The sequence below is a fragment of the Salmo salar genome, chromosome ssa01, assembly GCF_905237065.1.
Source record: "Salmo salar chromosome ssa01, Ssal_v3.1, whole genome shotgun sequence".
In the NCBI taxonomy this organism is placed as follows: domain Eukaryota; kingdom Metazoa; phylum Chordata; class Actinopteri; order Salmoniformes; family Salmonidae; genus Salmo; species Salmo salar.
The window spans coordinates 135,670,505-135,691,876 of NC_059442.1; the positions used below are offsets into that span (position 1 = coordinate 135,670,505).

The 21,372-nt window shown below is 45.0% G+C and overlaps 1 protein-coding gene across 3 annotated transcripts in view; it reads right to left on the reverse strand.

Annotated features, from left to right (window-relative positions):
- Nucleotides 1-5,818: 5,818 nt before the first annotated feature.
- The window catches only part of LOC123725363 (uncharacterized), a 54,569-nt gene continuing 39,015 nt past the window's right edge, over nucleotides 5,819-21,372 (reverse strand). The window contains exons 6-11 of one of the 3 annotated variants that reach the window (XM_045690408.1): nucleotides 20,079-20,152; nucleotides 19,521-19,578; nucleotides 19,149-19,178; nucleotides 17,959-18,172; nucleotides 8,061-16,522; nucleotides 5,819-7,991 (exon numbers count right to left, since the gene is read on the reverse strand). In XM_045690408.1, the coding sequence (XP_045546364.1) occupies nucleotides 6,472-7,991; nucleotides 8,061-16,522; nucleotides 17,959-18,172; nucleotides 19,149-19,178; nucleotides 19,521-19,578; nucleotides 20,079-20,152 (10,358 nt within the window). In that variant the 3' untranslated portion in view covers nucleotides 5,819-6,471. Of the gene's footprint in view, nucleotides 16,523-17,958; nucleotides 18,173-19,148; nucleotides 19,179-19,520; nucleotides 19,579-20,078; nucleotides 20,153-21,372 lie in introns of all 3 variants that reach the window. The other 2 variants (XM_045690406.1, XM_045690407.1) reach the window with 2 other exon arrangements.

Consider the following 21,372-nt stretch of genomic DNA (forward strand, 5'->3'; position numbering starts at 1 on the left):
GAGATGGTTTGGGATGAGTTGGACTGCAGAGTGAAGGAAAAGCAGCCAACAAGTGCTTAGCATATGTGGGAACTCCTTCAAGACTGTTGGAAAAGCATTCCAGGTGAAGCTGGTTGAGAAAATGCCAAGAGTGTGCAAAGCTGTCATCAAGACAATGAGTGGCCACTTTGAAGAATCTCAAATATAAAATATTTTGATTTGTTTAACACTTTTTTGGTCACTACATGATTCCATATGTGTTATTTCATAGTTGATGTCTTCACTATTATTCTACAATGTTGAAAATAGTAAAAAGAAAAGAAAAATCCTGGATTGAGTAGCTGTCCAAACTTTTGACTGGTACTGTACATTTAGTATGTTTAGTTTTTTTCTCTGAAGTTCATTTAAAGTTATGTGATTTGGTTTATGTCGATACATTTCAATGTTGTTTAACAGAGTAACCAAAAACCTGATCTAATTTGCATATTCATACGGAGTTTGCAGCAAACAGAAAGTTGGCCACAAGTTTCCTACAATTGTTTGCCAGACGTTCACAAGTTGCTGCAAATTTACCACAGTTGGTCACAAAACTAATTTTGGTGGGAAACTTCATTAACCCGCTCCTATACCAGAGGTTTTACCTCTGTCCAATACCACTCAAGTTCTGGAGGTGTGCATTAGCATGATAAGAGCACAGTTGGCAGGAAGGCATAATCATGCATAGCAATAAGAACAGCTAGCCTGCCAGAACCATTTGGCTATTAGTGATGTATATACATTTATAACAGCTGTCCACGACTGTCAGGAATTAGATATCCACATCCATTAACTTTCCATTTAAATGACCCATTTTAGCCATTTCATATCATACTCCATTAACTATGACAATCAGAAAATAAACAGGGACAAGATTAACAGAAACGTTGAGGTAAAATACACATTGATTATCTAAATGTAATTTAGACAAATTACTTTCAGCAGAAGCTCCTGAAGACCATTACTGGCCCATTTAACCTAGCCAGCCAGTGGCCCATATAGTCTGAATGGCCAGTGGCTCAGCCTCCACAGTAAGCTGTCCAGACTACGGAGAGGGGGAGGCAGCTGCTAGGAGCCTGTCTGGGTAATTCTGACAGAGTCACTGAAGTGCCCAAGAGCAATGTCTTTTCTCTCTTTCCTTCATGGTCTGCGGCCTGGGAAAAAAAGTCTGGTTTGCTTTGTTCATTTTCAACTGATCGATTGGCCGCTCTTTTTCTTATTCAGGCAACAGGGGCGGCAGCGTAGCCTAGTGGTTAGAGTGTTGGACTAGTAACCGAAAGGTTGCAAGTTCGAATCCCCGAGCTGACAAGGTACAAATCTGTGGTTCTGCCCCTGAACAAGGCAGTTAACCCACTGTTCCTAGGCCGTCATTGAAAATAAGAATTTGTTCTTAACTGACTTGCCTAGTAAAATAAAGGTAAACAAAGAGCAAAGTTGTCCTTTAATATTTGTAAAAACAATACTCAACTATAATTCAATATTACACTTTGTTATGAAAAGCAGATATTCTATTAGTAGTACATTTCACAAATAAAAGTCAGGAGCAAACATTCTCTTTATGTAGTGCAATATTGAATGCAAACTTCATGCAAGAACACAATTTCTACAGATGCATATCATTCAATAAACCTTACCCCATGTGGAAAACTGCTCAATAGATGACAAGCGCAAAATCGTAAAAGTCACCATGGATTTTTTTCCGTTCGTTAAATATCTCCGGGTACTGTACATTTAATTCCATGCTCTACATTCAAAGCACATACGACTGGTCGTCTTCACCCAGATTGACAGACGCAGGGGAAGTGTTGACTCTCTCTCATTCCAGATGTACAAACACAGGAAGGGCAGGAGCGAGGAGTGTAGGCTCACATGACAGTTCATTCCCAGTTAAGTATCCCTCCCACCCCTCTCTCCCACTCTTTCGTGCGTTCACTTTCTCTTGTTCCCTCTCTCTCTCTCGCTCGCTCTGTCCTCTGGCGACATATTCCAGCACAAAGCTAATCTGAAACTGTGAAAATGCCAGCTCTCAGTCTCCCTCTTCATTTCCCCCTCTTTATCGGTCTCCTCCCGCTGTCCTCACTCACTCTCTCCGTTTGGCTGTGTGCCTACCCTTTTGACTTCATAACTCACACATACAGTGCCTTCAGAAAGTATTCACACCCTTCGACTTTTTTCACATTTTGTTGGTGTTATAAAGTGGGATTAAAATGGATTTGTCAACAATCTATACAAAACACTAACGTCAAAGTGGAAGATTTTTTTATTTTTACAAATGTTAGAATTTATGAAAAATAAAACACTAATATATTTGTAATAGTTAATCATTCAGGCCCCTGACTTAATACATGTTAGAATCACCTTTGGCAGCGATTACAGCGCTGAGCCTTTCTGGGTAAGTCGAAGAGCTTTGCACACCTGTATTGTACAATATTTGCACATTCCTTAAATTCTTCAAGCTTTGTCAAGTTGGTTGTTAATCATTGCTACACAGCAATTTTGAAGTCTTTCCAAAGATTTTCAAGACATTGTGATCTTGATAAGCAACTCCAGTGTACATTTGTCCTTGTGTTTTAGGTTATTGTCCTGCTGACAGGTGAATGTCTCCCAGTGTCTGTTAGCAAGAAAACTGATCCAGGTTTTCTAAGATTTTGCCTGTGCTTAGCTCTATTCCATTTGTTTTTAATCCTAAAACAAAACTCCTTAGTCCTTGCTGATGACAACTATACCCATAACACAATGCAGCCACCACCATGCTTGAAATTATGAGGAGTGGACTCAGTGATGTGTTGTTGGATTTGTCCCAAACATAACGTTTCGTATTCAGGACATAAAGTAAAAGTCTTTACCACAGTTTTCGCAGTTTTACTTTAGTGCCTTATTGCAAACAGGATGCATGTTTCTGGAATATTTGTATTCTGTACAAGCCTCCTCCTTTTCACTCTGTCATTTAGGTTAGTATTGGAGTAACTGCAATGTTGTTGATCTATCCTCAGTTTTCTCCTATCACAGCCATTAAACTCTCTAACCGTTTTAAAGTCACCATTGGACTTAGTGAAATCCCTGAGCGGTTTCCTTCCTCTCCGGCAACTGAGTTAGGAAGGACGTCTGTATCTCTTTGCACACAGAGTCCATGCAACTTATGTGACTTGTCAAGCAAATTTCTACTCCTGAACTCATTTAGGCTTGCTATAAAAAAAGGGGTTGAATACATTTCATTTATTATTCATTTGTAAACACTTCTAAAAACATAATTCCACTTTGACATTATGGGGTAATGTGTAGTCCAGTGACACAAAATCTCAATTGAATCCAATTAAAATTCAGACTAACAACAAAATGTGAAGGCACTGTATATGACATACACACTGATGTACCCAGACAAACACACAAGCTAATATCCATTCCAAAATGTGTGAAAATGTGTGTTAAGATGCATTGTAGCACCCAATTAGATTTATCCTGTCCTTTGACACCTTTATTGACTGATGAATGACTAATTGTACTTCATTACACAGTCTTGTCAGGATACAGGCTTGTGTCTTAAGTCCCTCCTGATGTCCCAAAATAAATAACACTTACTGTGTATGGCTTTCACCTTGCTCTACATCTCTCCTGTTGCCTTCCATCAGCAGGCATTTACATGGCCCTCTCTCTACCGGCCCTATAGCAATTAGTATAATGGATCAGGGCTATGACAACTGCTCCCTCATAACCAGACACTGCACAACAACTGTAACCTGTTCATTACGACCAGCACTGGTCTCTAACCGCGGGTGGAGTTTGATTAATCGAGTGCATGCTTAGACAACATAATCTGTGCTACAGCTGAAAGCAGTCCTCACACTGTATATGAACTGTCTCTGACCAACAGACAGACTGGCTTCAATGTAAAACCTCAAAGCAGCACCAACCCAGATACCGACCTCACAGAGAATAAGGATAAATTGAGGTTGACAGAGGTCATTCATTTTTTGATGTATTCAATTTCCTTGAGCGACAGTTTGGAGATACTGGTTTGGCCACCATCTCATTCAAATGAGTCCTAAGCACCAAGTCTACTATGTGAAATCAACATGGTTTCTGACAGTATTATTCTGCCAACATCTCAGCCCATTCCTTTACCTTGTACCTTTTTATATCTAACTGGGCGTGTCAGTTTTTATTTCCGTATGTGCAACACTTCCCCAATATCCTTTCACCCCAAGTGAGCATCTTCATCACAGGAAAAAGCATGGCCTACATTTGCTCGGCAAAATACGCAAAAGAAAAATGGGATAAACAACATTGAAGCTGTACTTTATTCCCCTCACACTCGTTCCCCATTTTCCTGCATCTCTCCCTCTTTCTCTCATTCAGTTGCTCAGTCTCTCCCCTAGGCTCAATTCACCACTCCATTAGCTCAGTTGCTGCAGAGGGATAGATCCATAGACAGGGAAGACGACAACAGGGATCATGGAGCAAAATAAATAAGTACTGTAGACTGAACTCTGTTTTTCAGAAGATATTTTGGACATCAACATACTTACTTATGAACTACACATAATTTGGTTGTAGCTTGGGTTGTATTATGGAAAACACTAATCTGATATAGCACGAGAAGACGAGAGGCTACATTTGAGAGGTTCTTTGTTGTGTGAGAGAGCGATTCATTCTTGAGTTAACAATCCATTAATGATAATTACCCACCTCTGAAGCACAGGGCCACCAGGTCACGTGTAACTTTACAAAGAGAAGCCAAGGCCAACCTCTCACAATTACATGGTGTCAGGATGAGAGGTGAAATTAACTAGAGGGGTCTGAAGAGAGGGGGGAGGGAGGGAGTGGGGGGGGTTGTTTGGAGAGGCCAGAGTGCAAGAAATTAAAGGTTGTACATTTTCCAGAGAGTAAACTGTGTACTGTACTGAAATACCAAGCAGAGTAACACATTCTGGTTGTTCAATACATGTTTATGCAACAATAAGTAACTCCCAGTAGACCTTAGAGGGATGATCTGCATGTACAACATGAAAACCCCTCTGGTACCTCACTGAGGGAACACCCAGATAGCAGTAAACAAGTAAATCCATCTAAATACACTTTCAATAAGAAATATAGTTTGCCTAGTTCAAACTACCATAGAGGTGAAACCCAACCATGCAGATGGGGAAACAATACAAACAGGTAGCAGGATAATAAAATGGTGGTTGCAAATGTGTAGAGAGTGAGTAAAAGATAAGAGCAAAGGACCGACAAGTTACATTGCGATAACTTCCTACCTCCTGCAGCTGTACCCTCACTTTGTTGATGGCCTTCAACCAGCGTATTCTGGATGGAGAGAAGGGCAATGGAGGCCCATTGTCGTGGAAACTGGGGTGTGTGGGGAGAAAGAGATAGAATGACCACTCACTAATACTGTACTTGTAATATTTACTGCTCGAAAATGTGGATGCTTATCTAAGTGTTTGAAATGTATGACACTTGCTGGAGGTCAGACTCACCTTTGCAGCATTTTATTGGATATTTTCTCGACTGAGTGGTCCAATCTCTTCATAGAGCCATTTAAGCTCTTCCCCACATCCAGGGAGGGTCTGCGCAATTCCTCCTGCCCCAAAACAGCGTGTCCATTGCTGGGGAGGTGTCCGTTGGTGGGTTGCTGGCCATTGGTAGAGGGGCAGAAGGTGGTACTGTGGTAAGAGTGGAAGGACTCTTCTAGCCCTAAGCCTGGAGCACTCTCCTGGCCTGTCTCACTAAGCTGGGAGCTGGTCTGGCTCAGGTTTCCAGAGGACCCAAAGCGACTACTTTCCACCGGACTGGAGTGGTGAAAAAGAGGTAAGGGAAGAGACTTAATATTAGAATAATAACTGTTGTGAGGAAAAAAAAACACTTTGAATCATGCAACTGATTGGGCTCATTAATTGGATATAGACGTTATTACAACTAGTCCATTGTTTCTACTGAATTGTACACCATTTTAAAAGACATCTAACCTTAGAGAGAGAAAAAAAATTACATTTTGGCAAATTAGAATGCATACACCAATTGCCTGAAATGAATTTGAATGTACTAAATTATCTCAATCATTGTTTGTCTGTATTGGTTTTCTGTATTTCTATATCTGGGGGACAATGAGTTACTGAAATCTCTAATTTGATCAAACAATGACAACAGGGAATTCTGTAAGGTTAGACTTTCTTTTGAATGCATTCATAGAATTCTAACTGCAAATAGAATTAATCTTACGTTAGGAGTTCAAGAGTAAGAAATACTTAGCTTATTATCACTATACCACGATGGGTATAATATACTTCACAATCAACCACCAACACCACAAGGCTACAGTAGCACAAACGCTAAAAACAAACACGGTTAAAGGAAAAACAGAACACAGAATTCAGTGGGGTGGAGTGCGAAGCTGGACCCGGATTACTCTCCCCAAAATATCAATGCATCATAAATGGTGTTGGGGAAGACCATTTATTATGCTTCTACTGGCCTTTTAGAACTCAATAGGTCCTTCTTGGACTGGTTGTCCAGCAGCACTTCAGAGGTGGAATCTGCAGAGGGGAGTGGTTCTACAAGGCTTTCCTTCTCCATTTGGGACAGGGATGCTGAAGGATCTACGTCAGGTGTGGAGATGCAAATCTGGGGTTTGGCTAAGTCATGGGGACCTACCGAACTTTGATCACTTGTCTCCTTGGTTGGCTTATCATTAGCTTTGGGCTGAGTGGTAATAACCGGAGGAGCTTGTGGCTTGGGAGGTTCGGCAGCAGCCCCCCAGAAACCTAATTTTGTCCCAAATAGAGAGGCTGTGGATGGTTCTTGCTTTGCTGCGCCTGGCTTCTCCTCCTGAAACAGGCCTGCAGACATCGTTTTGAATCCTGAGAACAGACCACCACCTGCTTCTGCTTGAGGCATTGTGGGAATGGCTTTGGGAATTGTGGGGGGAGATGAAAACATGGATCCAAAAGACTTTCCTGCATCACTGGTTCCTGTCATAAAACCCCCAAACAGGGATTTGGGGGCTGGCTCTTCAGTCTTAGTCAACTGGTCAGCTTGGGGAATTTTCTGGGTACTTTCCACTGGTGGGCCTGATTTGTCCATTCCCTTACTCTCAGGCTCTCCCACAATTACAATGGGCTTCTCATGTATTACTTCTCCTTCCACAGATGCAGCCTTTTCTTTTCCAGAACTGGACTGATCATTCGTTGGAGGTTGTTCTGATTTCAAGGGCTGTTCTGTTTTATCAGGTTGCCCTGATGATGCAGGGATTTCCGCTTCTTTTGATTGACAGTCCACAGCTGGAGCAGGAAGTTTCTCAATCCCTTGATCCTGGGCTACTTCAACAGCATTACCATCAGGTTTGAGTCCAACCAACTCCTGAGGCTGAGTTTTGGTGTCAGGTTGTTTTGGTGCCTCAGATAATTGTGAGTGTTCGTGTAAAGTAACGGTGCCCGTGTCTCCTGGCTCTTTTATTTTGTCAGTGCTATCAGCTGGGGTGGCGTCAGGGGCAGCTGTTGATATTTTATTCTCAGGGGGATTTGCTGGTGCTGTTTGAGGAGTAGTTTTAGCTGGCTGGGGAGTGGACCCTCCAAACAACCCCCCAAACATAGAAGCTGCAGTTTGAGAAGTAGCTGCGGGCTGGGGACTTAACCCTCCTAACATACCGCTGAACATAGAACCTGCAGTTTGCGGGGCAGCTGTAGCTGGCTGGGGACTAGACCCTCCAAACAGACCTCCCAACATAGAACTTGCAGTTTGAGGGGCAGCTGTAGCAGGCTGGGGACTAGAACCCCCAAACAGACCTCCCAACATAGAACCAGAAGTTTGAGGGGCAGCTGTAGCAGGCTGGGGACTAGAACCTCCAAACAGACCTCCCAACACAGAACCAGAAGTTTGAGGGGCAGCTGTAGCAGGCTGGGGACTAGAACCTCCAAACAGACCTCCCAACATAGAACCAGCAGTTTGAGGGGCAGCTGTAGCTGGCTGGGGACTAGAACCTCCAAACAGACCTCCCAACATAGAACCAGCAGTTTGAGGGGCAGCTGTAGCTGGCTGGGGACTAGAACCTCCAAACAGGGAGAGAAGTCCTGTAGCTGGTGGCTCTTTAGGGGTTTCTGGCTCTTTAGGTAGGGCAGGTTCCTGAGGTGCACCCTTTGGGATGGATTCCTTTTGGGCAGTGGCACACTCCGGGGTAGACGCTGTGGTTTCAGAATCAACAGCCTCAACCGCAGTACCATCTTTAGGGGTGTCTCCCGGCTCTTTTATTTTGGCAGTGGTATCTGGAGTGGTATCACACACAGCTGTTGATATTTTGTTCTCTGGGGGTTTTGTGGGTTCTGTTTGAGGAGTATCTGTAGCTGGCTGGGGACTAGACCCTCCAAACAACCCTCCCAACATAGAACCTGCAGTTTGAGGGGCAGCTGTAGCTGGCTGGGGACTAGACCCTCCAAACAGACCTCCCAACATAGAACCTGCAGTTTGAGGGGCAGCTGTAGCTGGCTGGGGACTAGACCCTCCAAACAGACCTCCCAACATAGAACCTGCAGTTTGAGGGGCAGCTGTAGCTGGCTGGGGACTAGACCCTCCAAACAGACCTCCCAACATAGAACCTGCAGTTTGAGGGGCAGCTGTAGCTGGTTGGGGACTAGACCCTCCAAACAGACCTCCCAACATAGAGCCTGCAGTTTGAGGGGCAGCTGTAGCTGGCTGGGGACTAGACCCTCCAAACAGACCTCCCAACATAGAACCTGCAGTTTGAGGGGCAGCTGTAGCTGGCTGGGGACTAGACCCTCCAAACAACCCTCCCAACATAGAGCCTGTAGTTTGAGGAGTGTCTGAAGCTGGTGGCTCTTTAGGGGCTTCGGACTCTTTAGGTTGGGCAGGTTCCTGAAGTGCACCCTCTGGGATGGATTCTTTTTGGGCACTTGCACACTCAGGGGTAGGTAATGTGCTTGCAGAATCAACAGCCTCAACTGCAGGACCATCTTCAGGTGCATTTCCCTGCTCTTTTATTTTTATAGTGCCATCTGCTTGAGTTGTGCGAGGTGCAGCTGTTGATATTTTGTTCTCAGGGGTTTTTGCTGTTTGAATAGGTGCTGGGGGTGGACTGGGTCCTCCAAACAATCCCCCAAACACAGAGCCCGCAGTTTGAGGGGCAGTTGTAGCTGGCTGGGGCCTAGGCCCTCCAAACAACCCTCCCAACTTAGAACCCACAGTTTGAGGGGCAGCTGTAGCTAGCTGCGGACTAGATCCTCCAAACAACCCTCCCAACATAGAACCCGCAGTTTGAGGGGCAGCTGTAGCTGGCTGTGGACTAAATCCGCCAAACAGACCTCCCAACATAGAACCCGCAGTTTGAGGGGCAGCTGTAGCTGGCTGTGGACTAGATCCTCCAAACAACCCTCCCAACATAGAACCTGCAGTTTGAGGGGCAGTTGTAGCTGGCTGCGGACTAGATCCTCCAAACAACCCTCCCAACATAGAACCCGCAGTTTGAGGGGCAGCTGTAGCTGGTGGCTCTTTAGGTGGGGCAGATTCCTGAGGTGGAATACCTGAGATGGATTCCTTCTGGGCATTGGCACACTCAGGAGTAGGTACTGTGGCTACCGAATCAACAGGGCTTGCTTGTGGGGGTGACAGAGGGCCACTGAACATGGAACACACATTTTTGGTAGGTGGTTCTTTATGCACTGTAGATTCTGGGACAGAGGACTCTGGAGCTGACCCAGCTTGTCCTGGAGGTTGTGGGGCACTGGGGCCACTAAACATTGAAAATAATCCTTTTGGTGGGCTTTCACTGGCAGATGAACCAGAAAAGAGTCCCCCAAGAATAGAGCTAGTCTCTGGTTGAGGTTGAGCTTGTGGTTGAGCTTGTGGTGGACTGGGTTCAGATTGAGGTGCCTGTGGTGTTGCCGCCTGTGATGGTCCCCGTGGTGGACTTGGTCCACCGAACATTGAGAATAAACTTTTAACATGTGGTTCTGGAGGAGGTGCTTGAGATGACTCAGTTTGGGTTGGTGCCTGCTGAGGACTAGACCCCCCAAACATGGACAATAACCCCATACCAGGAGATTCCTCTTTAGTAGCAGTTGTAGTTGTTGGTGTACCAGAGATCATGTCTCCAATTTCTCCCATAAAGCCGAACAGTCCACCTGATGGTTTGGGGGGTGGCTCCTGTTTGGTTTGTCCGGTTGGTGTCATAGTCTGTGATCGGCCTGGGGTGGGGCCAGTGCTTGTATTGGGAGGAAATACTTGTGACATGCTTTTACCTGGTGGCTGACCAGGAGCTGGATGTGGTACCCCACGTTGCACTCCGTCCATTGTTTGTTGTTTCTGTAGAGATGGTCTTGATTGAGAACCTTGTGTAACAACTCTGTTTGGCTCATTTTTAACAACAGGTTTTGGTTGCTGTGATGGAGGAGACTCTGCACTAAAGAAGCTGCCTATTGACCCAAAAAGATTAGAAGCGCCTGTGTCCTCCTGTTTATTCGGGGACGTGCTGCCAGGTAAGCTAGCAGTAGAACCAGTTCTATCTTGTGGTTTTGACAATGGTTCTGGGGGTTTAGGGGGCTCTCGCATTGGCTCCTCGATCAGTAGGGCAGACTTGAAAAAGCTCATAAATCCTCCCTGTGGTTGTTCAGCTGGTTTTTCCACTGGTTTTACAGATGATCTATCTGTGGTGTACTGTGATTGTGGTTGTAGGGGAGAGACAGATTTATTGAGTGGGTCCATGGAACTGGTTGGCACTGTGGGCTGTGTTGGTGGAGCAGCTTGCTGAGACATGGTGGCTTGTCGTGCAAGTCTAGGTTTCTGAGTAACAGTCTGTGGTTGTGCTGGAGGTTGCCCATATTGTCCAGATGCGGGAGGTGTGGGTAGAATTCTCGAAGAGGTGGATGCGGCTGGTCTCTCTGTCTGTTGAACTGCACTCTGAGCCGGAGTTGTTGTAGCAGGGGGATCTTCTTTGATAATCTTTGATTTGAGACTCTGGAAACCTGATGAAAGTATGCTCTTGGCCTGTTGGTCCACTGGGGTAGCCTCAGTCCCAGGTGGTTTATGTTGTTCTCCATTAACGCGAGAAGCCAAGCCAGCTCTTCCTTTGTTCAAATCTGACTCAGCGGTTTTGCCAACCATTGAGGAAATGAATGAAGAGAACTTCTTGACTTGGCGATTAGGTATTTCCTCTCCTGGAGTCACTCTCTGTCTCCATTCCTCCTCTGGTGTGTCATCTACATGCCTGACTCTGACCCCAAAAGATGAACGCCTTCTTTGACGAGGCTGGTAACAGTTGTTCAAGCGTTGTTGAGAGGAATCTATGGTGGGGGTAGCATTATGTGAGACAGCAACCTTTTGAGAGAGAAGTTCCTTCATTTGCTGATTGTTCCAATAAGGGCCTTTCTGATCCCTGTTAGAACACGAAAGGTCTATGACTTCCATATATGGATTATGATAGGCATGGTTGGGTTGTCTTGGATCCATTCTGACTTTGTTCAGTCTATATAGTGAGAAATCTACAGCCTGTTCTTTTTGTGCAAGGAAGGAGCTCTCAAACATCTGAGAGAAGCGCTCCAGGTTCAAATTCATGATCTGATTTCCTTTTCTATAGGCAGCAGATAGGTCCAGGGGGGCATTGAGGAGTTTGGGATCACCCTGATCTTGTCCAGGGAGCCAGAGGAGCTCATCTTCATTATAGAGAGGGACTTTAAATCCACATACTGTGACCATTTCATTTTGTAGCCAAGCACTTGGGAAGTTATCAGGCCCAGTTCCCAAGGACTCTCCCTCAGGTGCACAAGCATAGACCATCGTACCTCCTGCATCTGTTAGCAAGGCATATATGTATTCATGATCAGTGTAAACAAAGTACCCACAATCCCCATCATCAGCTGGCCACCACATACCTTGCTCCAAAAGTACAAGCCATTGCTGGTACCATTCTGTCTCTTCCAAGTACATACACTCTTCCATCTCTCCATTGTGAGGTTTAGGGTAACTGCAATCAAATGACCTAGTCAAACTCAATTGACTTTGATTAACCATGCCTTGGTCACTATATTGCCAATTAGCTGAATAAGATAGATTAGGTGGATTTTCCTCATAATAGCCCTCATGATATGAAATGCCATTCAGACTGTAACAGCTACCATTATCAAAGGAGTTCCACTTACCAAACTTAGCATTACTCATTTTGGTGCTCAAGTTCAATGCACCCTCTTCTTCAGTCCAGTACTCCTTCTGTTCCATCATTTGATTAGTATGCAGATTTCCCAAGTCATCATAGCTGTTCCATAATTTTTTCTTGGCATATGGATTGCTGTCAACATTTTTGGGCACCTCTTGTTGGTGGTGCTTAATCGGTTCTTTGTTATAGTCAATTTCATGCCATGGTTGAGGGGAACTATATTGATTATCTATATTTGTGGAGCTACAGTAGAGAGTGGAGTCTTGGAACACTGCTCCTTCTGGAGGCTGTACATAACTCACATCACTTGTGTGATAAGTCTGTGACTGATTTTGAAGCTGCTGCCACAGAATTGATTCTTGGATCCATTGGTTTTCACCATAACTAGAATTGACTCCATATGATTCCAACAGATCTTGGTAACCATCCTGTCCGGTTATTGAATATAAAGAATGGTTACTTTGATTAAGATATTGTTGGGATGACATCACTGCAGTATTTGGATGCCCTTGTAAAAGGGATAACATATTTTCTGCACTGTAAGAGGTGGCTACTGGGTGGTTTGACTGAAGAGAACCATGGTAGTGCATTAACTGAGGTAAATGGCCAGTGCTGCATGATGTGTAGGATGGTCGGCTCTGAAAAGACCTAGCATAAGTAGCTGATGTCCTTAAATCTAAAGTCTCAGCTTCCCATGAGCCAGGTGCAATTTCTGCAACATTTCTGTTTTGTCTTGGAAAGGAGCGACCAAGGAGACCACTTTCTCTCCTCTCCATTTCAGACTCAGAAGTATGGTTCGCTACAGTGTTGCTTGGCCCAGTTCTGAACATGCTTGAGAGAAAACCTGGGGAGCTTTCAGATAGTGTCTTTGGCTCTAGATTGTGCTTGACAATTTCTGCTGATTTATGAGTGGAGGCTTCATCTGTTGGATTCCTATTGAATAGTCCTGATAGAAAGCCTGGCTTTTTGTCAGCCTCCTCATTGGGTTCATGTGGGACCTGATGTGGTATGTGTGTAGATGGATGAGTTTGCTGTGTAGGCTGTCCAGCTGGAGTTACTGTATGATGTTGTATTTGCATGGCTGGTGACGGATTGCAGGCCTCAACATTTCCAGAGGGTTTTGTTAACTTGTTAAACAATCCAGAGAGAACTCCAGGCTGGCTTGCAGTCTCTGGCCGTGAAGGAGTTAGATTTTGTCTGGTATTTGGCGAGATTACATTTGGTGGCGAAATTACATGTTGCTGTCTTTCTTGGCTGATTGGTGGCGACTGCTGAGGCACATTTTCTGTGGAAGATTTTTTGAATAGCCCAGACAGCAGACTGGGCTGATGAGTTAGTTGATTTTGGCTTTGTACCTGTTGACTAGGCTGCTGTGTTGGTTGATTTTGGTCTTGTACTTGTTGACTAGGCTGATTTTGGTTTTGCAACGGCACATTCTGCCTGTTTGGGTACTGCTGGCTAGGCTGATTGAGAGGAGCTGCAGAATGTGTCTGAGGTATTGGGGACTGATTGGTAGATACATTGTCTGCAGAAGCAAACTTAAAAAGTCCAGAAAGGAGACCACCTTGTTGAGCAGGTTTCGGAACTGTATGTTGTCTTGAGAAGCCTGGTTTATTGTCTAGAAAAGCCTGGTCCCTCAGTGGACCACGGTTTGGCCCTTGCATATTCTGGTGGTTGAAGTTCTGCTGATTACGAGGACCACCAGACGGCAGTTGTTGCTGCTGGAGGGGAGTTGTTTGGGTGCTCAAAACATTATCAGAGGAACCCAATTTAAACAACCCAGAGAAAAGTCCTCCTTGTTGTGGGGGTGCTTGTTGAGAGGGTGGTTGTTGGGATGGGCTTGGTGCTTGTTTCTGACTGGGGTGATTTCTAGGGAACACCCCTTGCTGTTGGCCCTGGGGAGATTGTACATTAGGTGAAAGGTTTTCTGCAGAGGAATACCTCAGTAACCCTGAGAGAATACCCCCAGGCTGAGAAGGAGGAGGTGCAATTTGTTGTGGGGGAGGTTGAGGAGGGAACTGTTGACGATTACTGGCACTAGGAGGTTGACTGTTTGAGGGGACTTGCTGTGGTGGTGGGTTCCCAGATAAGTCACTTCCAGAGCCAAATCTAAGAAGTCCTGACAACAGCCCTCCTTGCTGGGGCTGATTGGAGCCAACCTTAGATGTATCGTCAGTGGCGGCCCCTTTAAAAAGACCTGTCAAAAAACCTTGAGGTTCAGGAGGAGCTTGCTGCATCCCAAGAGACATTGGTGGAGGCCTTTGATGTTGCTGATGTGGAACTGGGGGCAATTGGTGATGCTGGGCCTGTTCTTGACTGGGAATTTCTAGGGGTTTGGAAGCACTGACATCCTCACCAGAAGCAAATTTCATGAACCCAGAGAACATTCCTCCTCCTGCTGCTTTTGGAGGCTGTTGGGAAGATACATTGTCAGAGGAGAGAAACTGGAGTTTTAGCTTACTGCCTAAAGATGGCTCCTCCACAGGCTTCTCTGATGTAATATCTGGTGCCGACCCAAATACAGGATACACTGCAACAGGTGGAGGGCCCTGCGGGGGAACAGGGTTAACTGGTGCAATCAATGAACTGAACGATTTCTTGAAAGGGCTAAAGAACCCTGAACTCGCTGGTTCTGGTTGGCTGATGGACTTCCCATCCACTGAAGTAGGCACATTTTGCTGAGAGGCAGTCATAGAGTCAGGTCTCATATGCACAACTTTTCCTTGTGTATTAACAAATTGTTTATTTTGGGGTACATTTCTTGAATTATCAAGTCTTCTGCCTCCTCCCACAGCCATTGACTGTTCACCTTGCTGGATATGTTTCTCCTCCCAGTTTACAAGATTTTGAAAGCCCTCTCTTGAGCCACTTCTCCCTGGGGATTGTTTTCCCTCGGTGGAGTTCACTACCACTTCACCAGATTTTTTTATAGCAAAACTCATTTTCTCAACAACTGAAGTGACTGCTGGTGTTTGTGGCTTTGTTGCAGAGTCCTGAACTTCATCACTTGTACTATACATCTCTGTTCTCATGGCTGGCATTTCTTGATTCTGGACTTGTGTCTTGGCATCAGACTGGGAAGGCAAATTGAAGGAAAATGTTCTGTTGGGGTGAGCTGTAGGAGATACAAGAGCTACACGAGCAGGACTGGTGGATTTTGGAATGAATGAAAATAGCTTAGATATACCAGATTGAGAAGATGGTGCAGGTGGTACTTCTTTAGTTTCTGCAGAACCAGAGTGTGGCTGCTTGGGTGCTGAACTAACCTTGTCTGTGAAGGAACTGAATAATGAACTCATTGCATGTTTCACTCCAGATATTCCTGGTTCAGGTGGAGCCTCTGTCTGGGTCTCTTCCTTGACATCAATAGGGGTCCTTGGGTCCTCTCCAGTAGATTCTGTTCTTATGCTGCCCTGGGAAGATAACCTTGACTTGGATGACTTGGGAAGAGACCCATACCTGCTTATTTCCTCCTCTTTTTCAGCCAGGTACTCTGATACTGTTTCAACTAGGCACTGGAGCTCATCCATGGGATCTACATACTCGTCACTTGGTTCCTCCACTGGAGACAGCATTGCTTCAGGAGCCCATCCTCCCATTTTCCCCTTTCCACTCTTCTTAACCAGATAACTCTGATACTTGTCTATGTGACCTCCATGGGATGAAGCATACCTGCCTTGGACCCTCCCATTCTCAGAGTGAATGGCCTCCGCTAAGGAGGCAATTTCCTCGAGCTCCTCCTCTGATCCCATGGAGTGCTGGAGCTCCTCCTCTGAATCGTACGCCAAACCTGTTCTCATTCTGGCAGCTTCCTCCTCCTGATACGCCACATAGTTCTCCAAGGTGTCCCCCAGCTTGTTTTTGGCCCACATCCTAGTCTTGTAAAGAAGTCCATTCTTGTATGGCTTGAGGCATGGCGTCATCTGCTCCTCCTCTTCCTCGATCTCTGCCACCTGCCGCAGCACTAGCTCCCCTCTCTTCTGGCGGAGGAGTGCAAGGTCAGGGGGAAAAGGCTCGTCTGTGAGTTTCTCCGCCTCTGAGAAGGCCAGCCCTCCTGGATCCCGGATCTTTTTTCTCCGCCGCCGATCGATAGTGTCATAGCCCACTGGGTAGGTGGCAGGTAGGATGCCACTGCGTTGTGTGCTTTGGCAGAGCGAGCTGCCTGAGGGCTCAGTGAGAGCTCTCCCCATTCGGAGAATAACATCATCCTCAACCCAACAATTCTCTTCCTTGTCCAGGAACTCGCTCAGCTGATTTCTCCCCTGCACTTTGTATTTGCTTTCCCAATCCTCCACACCCATGCCAGAATCTACAGGGATGATCCTGACCCTCCCTTTATGGTTTATTGCTCTAGTTTAGGTTCATGGATTAAAGTAGAGGCAAAATGGGATGAGCGAGGGGGGACAAAAACCGGAAAGAAAAAAGCAAACAGAAATTATTGCAAATTATAAGAGAACAGAAAAGTAATAAAGCCCATGTGACAGACAATAAGCATTAAATACATACGATAAATAAAAATGTTTGTCATGTGTAAATAACTATTTGGTGAATGTGTGTTCAGTTTGTTTGATATGCCCGTGTTATGTGCGTGATCTTGTCATTCTGGGGGATTATCAATAACAGCACAAAAGCCCTGAAATCCAACCTGAAGTATCTCTGTCCAAAGTAATTTTACAGACTGCATAGAAATATGGTCAGGGAGGGCAGTATTTCCCTCTTACTGAACCTTCCCTTCCAAAACCAGGGTCACAAAGACCCATATGAGACAAGAGCAGGCTTAACTAAGCTCAGTTTCATTCAAACTGCCAAAGAAGTTTCATATAACAATACGTCAATTTTAAATCAGTTTTTCCTGGCTGTAATCCCACTTTTCTTTTCAGATGTTATGGAATTATCCGGATCAGCTTTCTATCTGTCCACACAGACTGAGATTTACCACAATCTCACTGAAGCACATGTTTTCCACAGCAAGTCACACATGTAAGAGAGCAAAGACCCACTCTACACTGGGTACATGAATGGAGTTGGCAGATTATTTGTGCTCCATATGGGAAAACAATCTAAGCAGTTGGACAATTTCGACATTGTTTAAGACCAAATCTGTTCCTTCTTCAAAGCTACACTGCATTTTCACATTCCATTAACTAAATGAAATTCTATACTAGATCCAAATACACAAAACACCAAAGACTCAATTGCTATTGGGTTATCTTGCACGGTTGCGCACACCCTAAGCAGATGGAAGTAGCACGTCCTCGGGGGCACTGTTCTTATATTCAAGCAGGTGACATCGTTTACCTCCTTCCTATGCGGTGTCAAACCATGTGCCAGTGACAAATGAACATAAACTGACTAGATTTAAAGCTACTCATATTACTTGAGAAATATGCTTGGATTCCGGGTACAACAAAGGCAGCCAATTGATTCTGCCATTCTGTCCCAGGAGGGTGGATGTCCCTTAATCGTCTGAAAGAGGGAAGCCCTCTAACAAACAAAACAGTTAAGATCCAGGCCCTCAGCTAACTGGGTGTATTTGCAATATGATTTATTTACATAGTTTGTTTTAAACATAGAAAATTAACAAAACAAAATAAAATGTCCGATACAGCACTAAACATGTTTTATTAATGTCCTAACTCTGGACATCCTTCACTATCTGTCAATATGTATGACTGTAGAATATATGAACAGGTGTGCAATCTTTTACGGGTTGAATTTGTGCATTTCTGTGAATTTTGTGTAGAGGCATGTGTTGTACGTTTGCGGGTGATATTCAGAAGCTCTACCTGCTACCACGGTGGTCTCTGTAGTCCATGTCAAAGCTGCGGATGGAGTCGGTGCAGGAGTCCAGGTGGTTCTGGAGCCGGGGGCCCATGGGGTACTGGTGCATGGAGGAGTTGGGCTGGGTCGTGGTGTGGTAGCGTGGGGGCAAGCTGTTGCTGGTCTCACTACGGTAGTCACTGTCCCGGTCGTCCACCGCACTGTCATGGTCATCCAGGGCTGTAAGAGGGGCAAAAGGACAAGCTCCACAAGATAACTTCTAGAGACCTAGGCATTATAACAACTGCTAAAAATGACTACAGAATCTCCACTACAATATCCCACTGATGCTCACAATTTCACAAAAAAAAAGAAAAACATGTTCGCCTCATACATATATGAGTTACACAATAAGAACAAGTGGTGATATACACTGGGGTCAGGAAGGGTCAGGTAAGAGGGAGGTAAGGAGGGCAAGGGTCATGCACCTTTGAATGCAAGCCAACCAGGAAGTAAACCACAGTGGGAAGGGGAATGTGATGCGACTGAACGTATAAGTCATTAAACAGTCAAAAAGGGAAACTCCAAAATGAATCAGTTAAGAAATTCAAATGCAATGTTGACATTGTCTCTCCTCAGTGACGCAGTCTCAACTTTGGCACGCAGACAGGTCCTTTGGATTGCAGAATGCTGACCCTGAGCTGAGTGGCCTGCTTAAGGTGCAAGTTGAGCTGGGCTGCGCTCCAGACTGATAAGTGAAATAGATAGTTCAGGACAAACTGATGTTTCCATTTTTCAAAACAGGCTGGCGAACACTGCCCCCTGTCTGTGTGACGATGCGGTTGCATCTCATTGACATCTGTTCAGGAAGTCATCAACTTCCACTATGCTTATCAAGGTGACCCGCTGACTGCAAAAACAGATCTTGGCTTAACTGCTATTGTCCAGTTTTGTTTACATGCAGGTAGAAATAATAACGATGTGTGTATTTCCATGTCCCGTGGGGAAATTGATAAAGGTGATGAAACTCAAGAAATATAGATGAAACTCTGACATGAGGTGTAGAGGAGTGTGTGTGTGTGTGTGTGTGTGGGGGGGGCGCTGGCTGTAGCGATTGTTTTTGGTGCTGGATAACATGCACAATGCATTGAGGATAGGCCAAGGTGAAGCTTTGGGAAGGGATAAAATTCATCACAAAAAAGACTGTTTTACATACTCAGTGTGTCAGCCCATCCGAAATAGTTGCCTGGTGAGGGTGTTGGCAGAGAAGTAAAGTGAGAGGTAGTGGAGAGTATGCAAAAACAGTGCCTGACTTGGGAGGGGGAATTATGACCATGCATGAAAGTGGCATCCCTGTGTGTTGACATTCTTCATAACTTTGCATGAGCAGTGACTGTTTTGGAAAAAATGTATTGGATAAAAGGCTTACTTGATGTTAAGTCTGGGTTAGGAGATTCACACATAACTCAGGAATACGACAAGCAAATATAGAACGTGAAAAGCCCAAACTAAATGGTAAGCCAGAGAGAGACGGGGATGAGAGATCGCCATCTAGTGGGATATTATGGTGTGGAAGTCAGCCACTCACAGCATTGGGAGGCAGCAAGCGGCATGGGGCGTCTCTGGACCTCATCCTGCAGAGGGTACTGGAGAGAGGAAAAGAGAACAGGAATTGTGACCTCTGACCATCATCCACAACAACAAAGGATCATCGTCACTCTCAAACTCCTGCATTTGTATAATATTTGTATCACCACCATGACTTCAATGCCACTGCATGCAATAGTTAGTTATTATCTACAATCTATGTTGTCACTTCAGAGCACAGCAAACAGTGATGAACACATGTCAATACAGTACCTAACCAGTGTTTTCTGTGAGGAAAGAGTCATATGACCAGAGTTAGTTCCATTGTCTAGTTACATGTATTACTGTGTGCTAGTGAATGCAAAGAGCCAAGTGTAATCCACGAGATAAGGTGACAAAACATTTGACCGCAATGTACATGGTATTTTACAATATGCAAACAGAGGCTATTTCCATAAATAGATTACCGGTGTAACTGCTTGAAATATAAATACGTACATTTTGCATCTACATATTTGACACACTGTTCCTGGCGCCTTGCATGTTGGGTAGGCCTTACCTCATCATGGATCCTCATAGTGTTGATGCGATCCAGCTTGCCGGTCCAGTACTGTGCCTCATCATCTGGGATGTCTGGCAGAGAGGGGTGCACGCACACACACACAGGTGACTGGTGAGCTGCATCCTAACCTACACCATCTGTGCTCCCACATACACCATGCTGCCATTACATATTCATGGCCCTTTAAATATATCATAAGCCACTTAAGAATAAGACATTACTAATAGTTGGCTAGGCCCTCAAACTGCACTGTTGGGTGCCAGGGACCGGTACTACAGCTCCACCGTAGAAACGTTTGTAATGACAGAGGCAAATGAATGCCCAGAAGAAAAGGATCATAGTCCTGACAGTGGCAGAACTTCACAGAGACATAAGAAGCAGAGTACAGGACTTTTATGGGCTGCAAAACTGCACAAGCCTTTACTTGAGGACATAACCAGCCCAACAAGTGACTAATGTACAGACAGATAAAGTATACATTAATAGCTACTACCAAGGTATTATGATGTTATGATGGCGCTGGAGGGGAGGGCTGCCGTCTTAACGGCTGTTAACCAACCATGCTATTTTTTTTTTGCGTTGTTCACAACTTGTTTTGTACATAATGTTGCTGCTACTGTCTCTTATGACCGAAAAGAGCTTCTGGACCTCAGAACTGCGATTGCTCACCTCAAACTGAATGAATAGTTCTTCTTCAATGAGTCGGATGGGAGGGAAATACTACTAGACACCCGACCAGGCCCAGATCCCTGTGATTCACTTGAAGGAAACTGAGATTTCGTGGAAAAAGATCAGGGTGCCTTGCGAGGATTAGACGAGTGGCTAATCTACCCTTACCTTCCATCCTGCTAGCTAATGTTCAAATCAATGGAAAATTAATGGGACGAGCTGAAAGCACATATATCCTACCAACGGGACATTAAAAACGGTAATATCTTATGTCTCATTGCGTCGCGGCTGAAAAACGACATTAAGAATATACAGCCGGCGGGTTACGCACTGTATCGGCAGGACAGAACAGCAGACTGGTAAGACACGGGCGGGGGCCTATGCATATATGTGAACAACACCTGGTGCACAATATCTAAGGAAGTCTCGAAGTTTTGCTTGCCTGAGGTAGAGTATCTCATGATAAGCTGTAGACCACACTATCTACCAAGAGAGTTTTCATCTGTATTTTTCGTAGCTTTCTACATACCACCACAGACCGATGCGGACACTAAGACCACACTCAATGAGCTGTATACCACCAAAAGCAAACAGGAAAACACTCATCCAGAGGCTGCGCTCC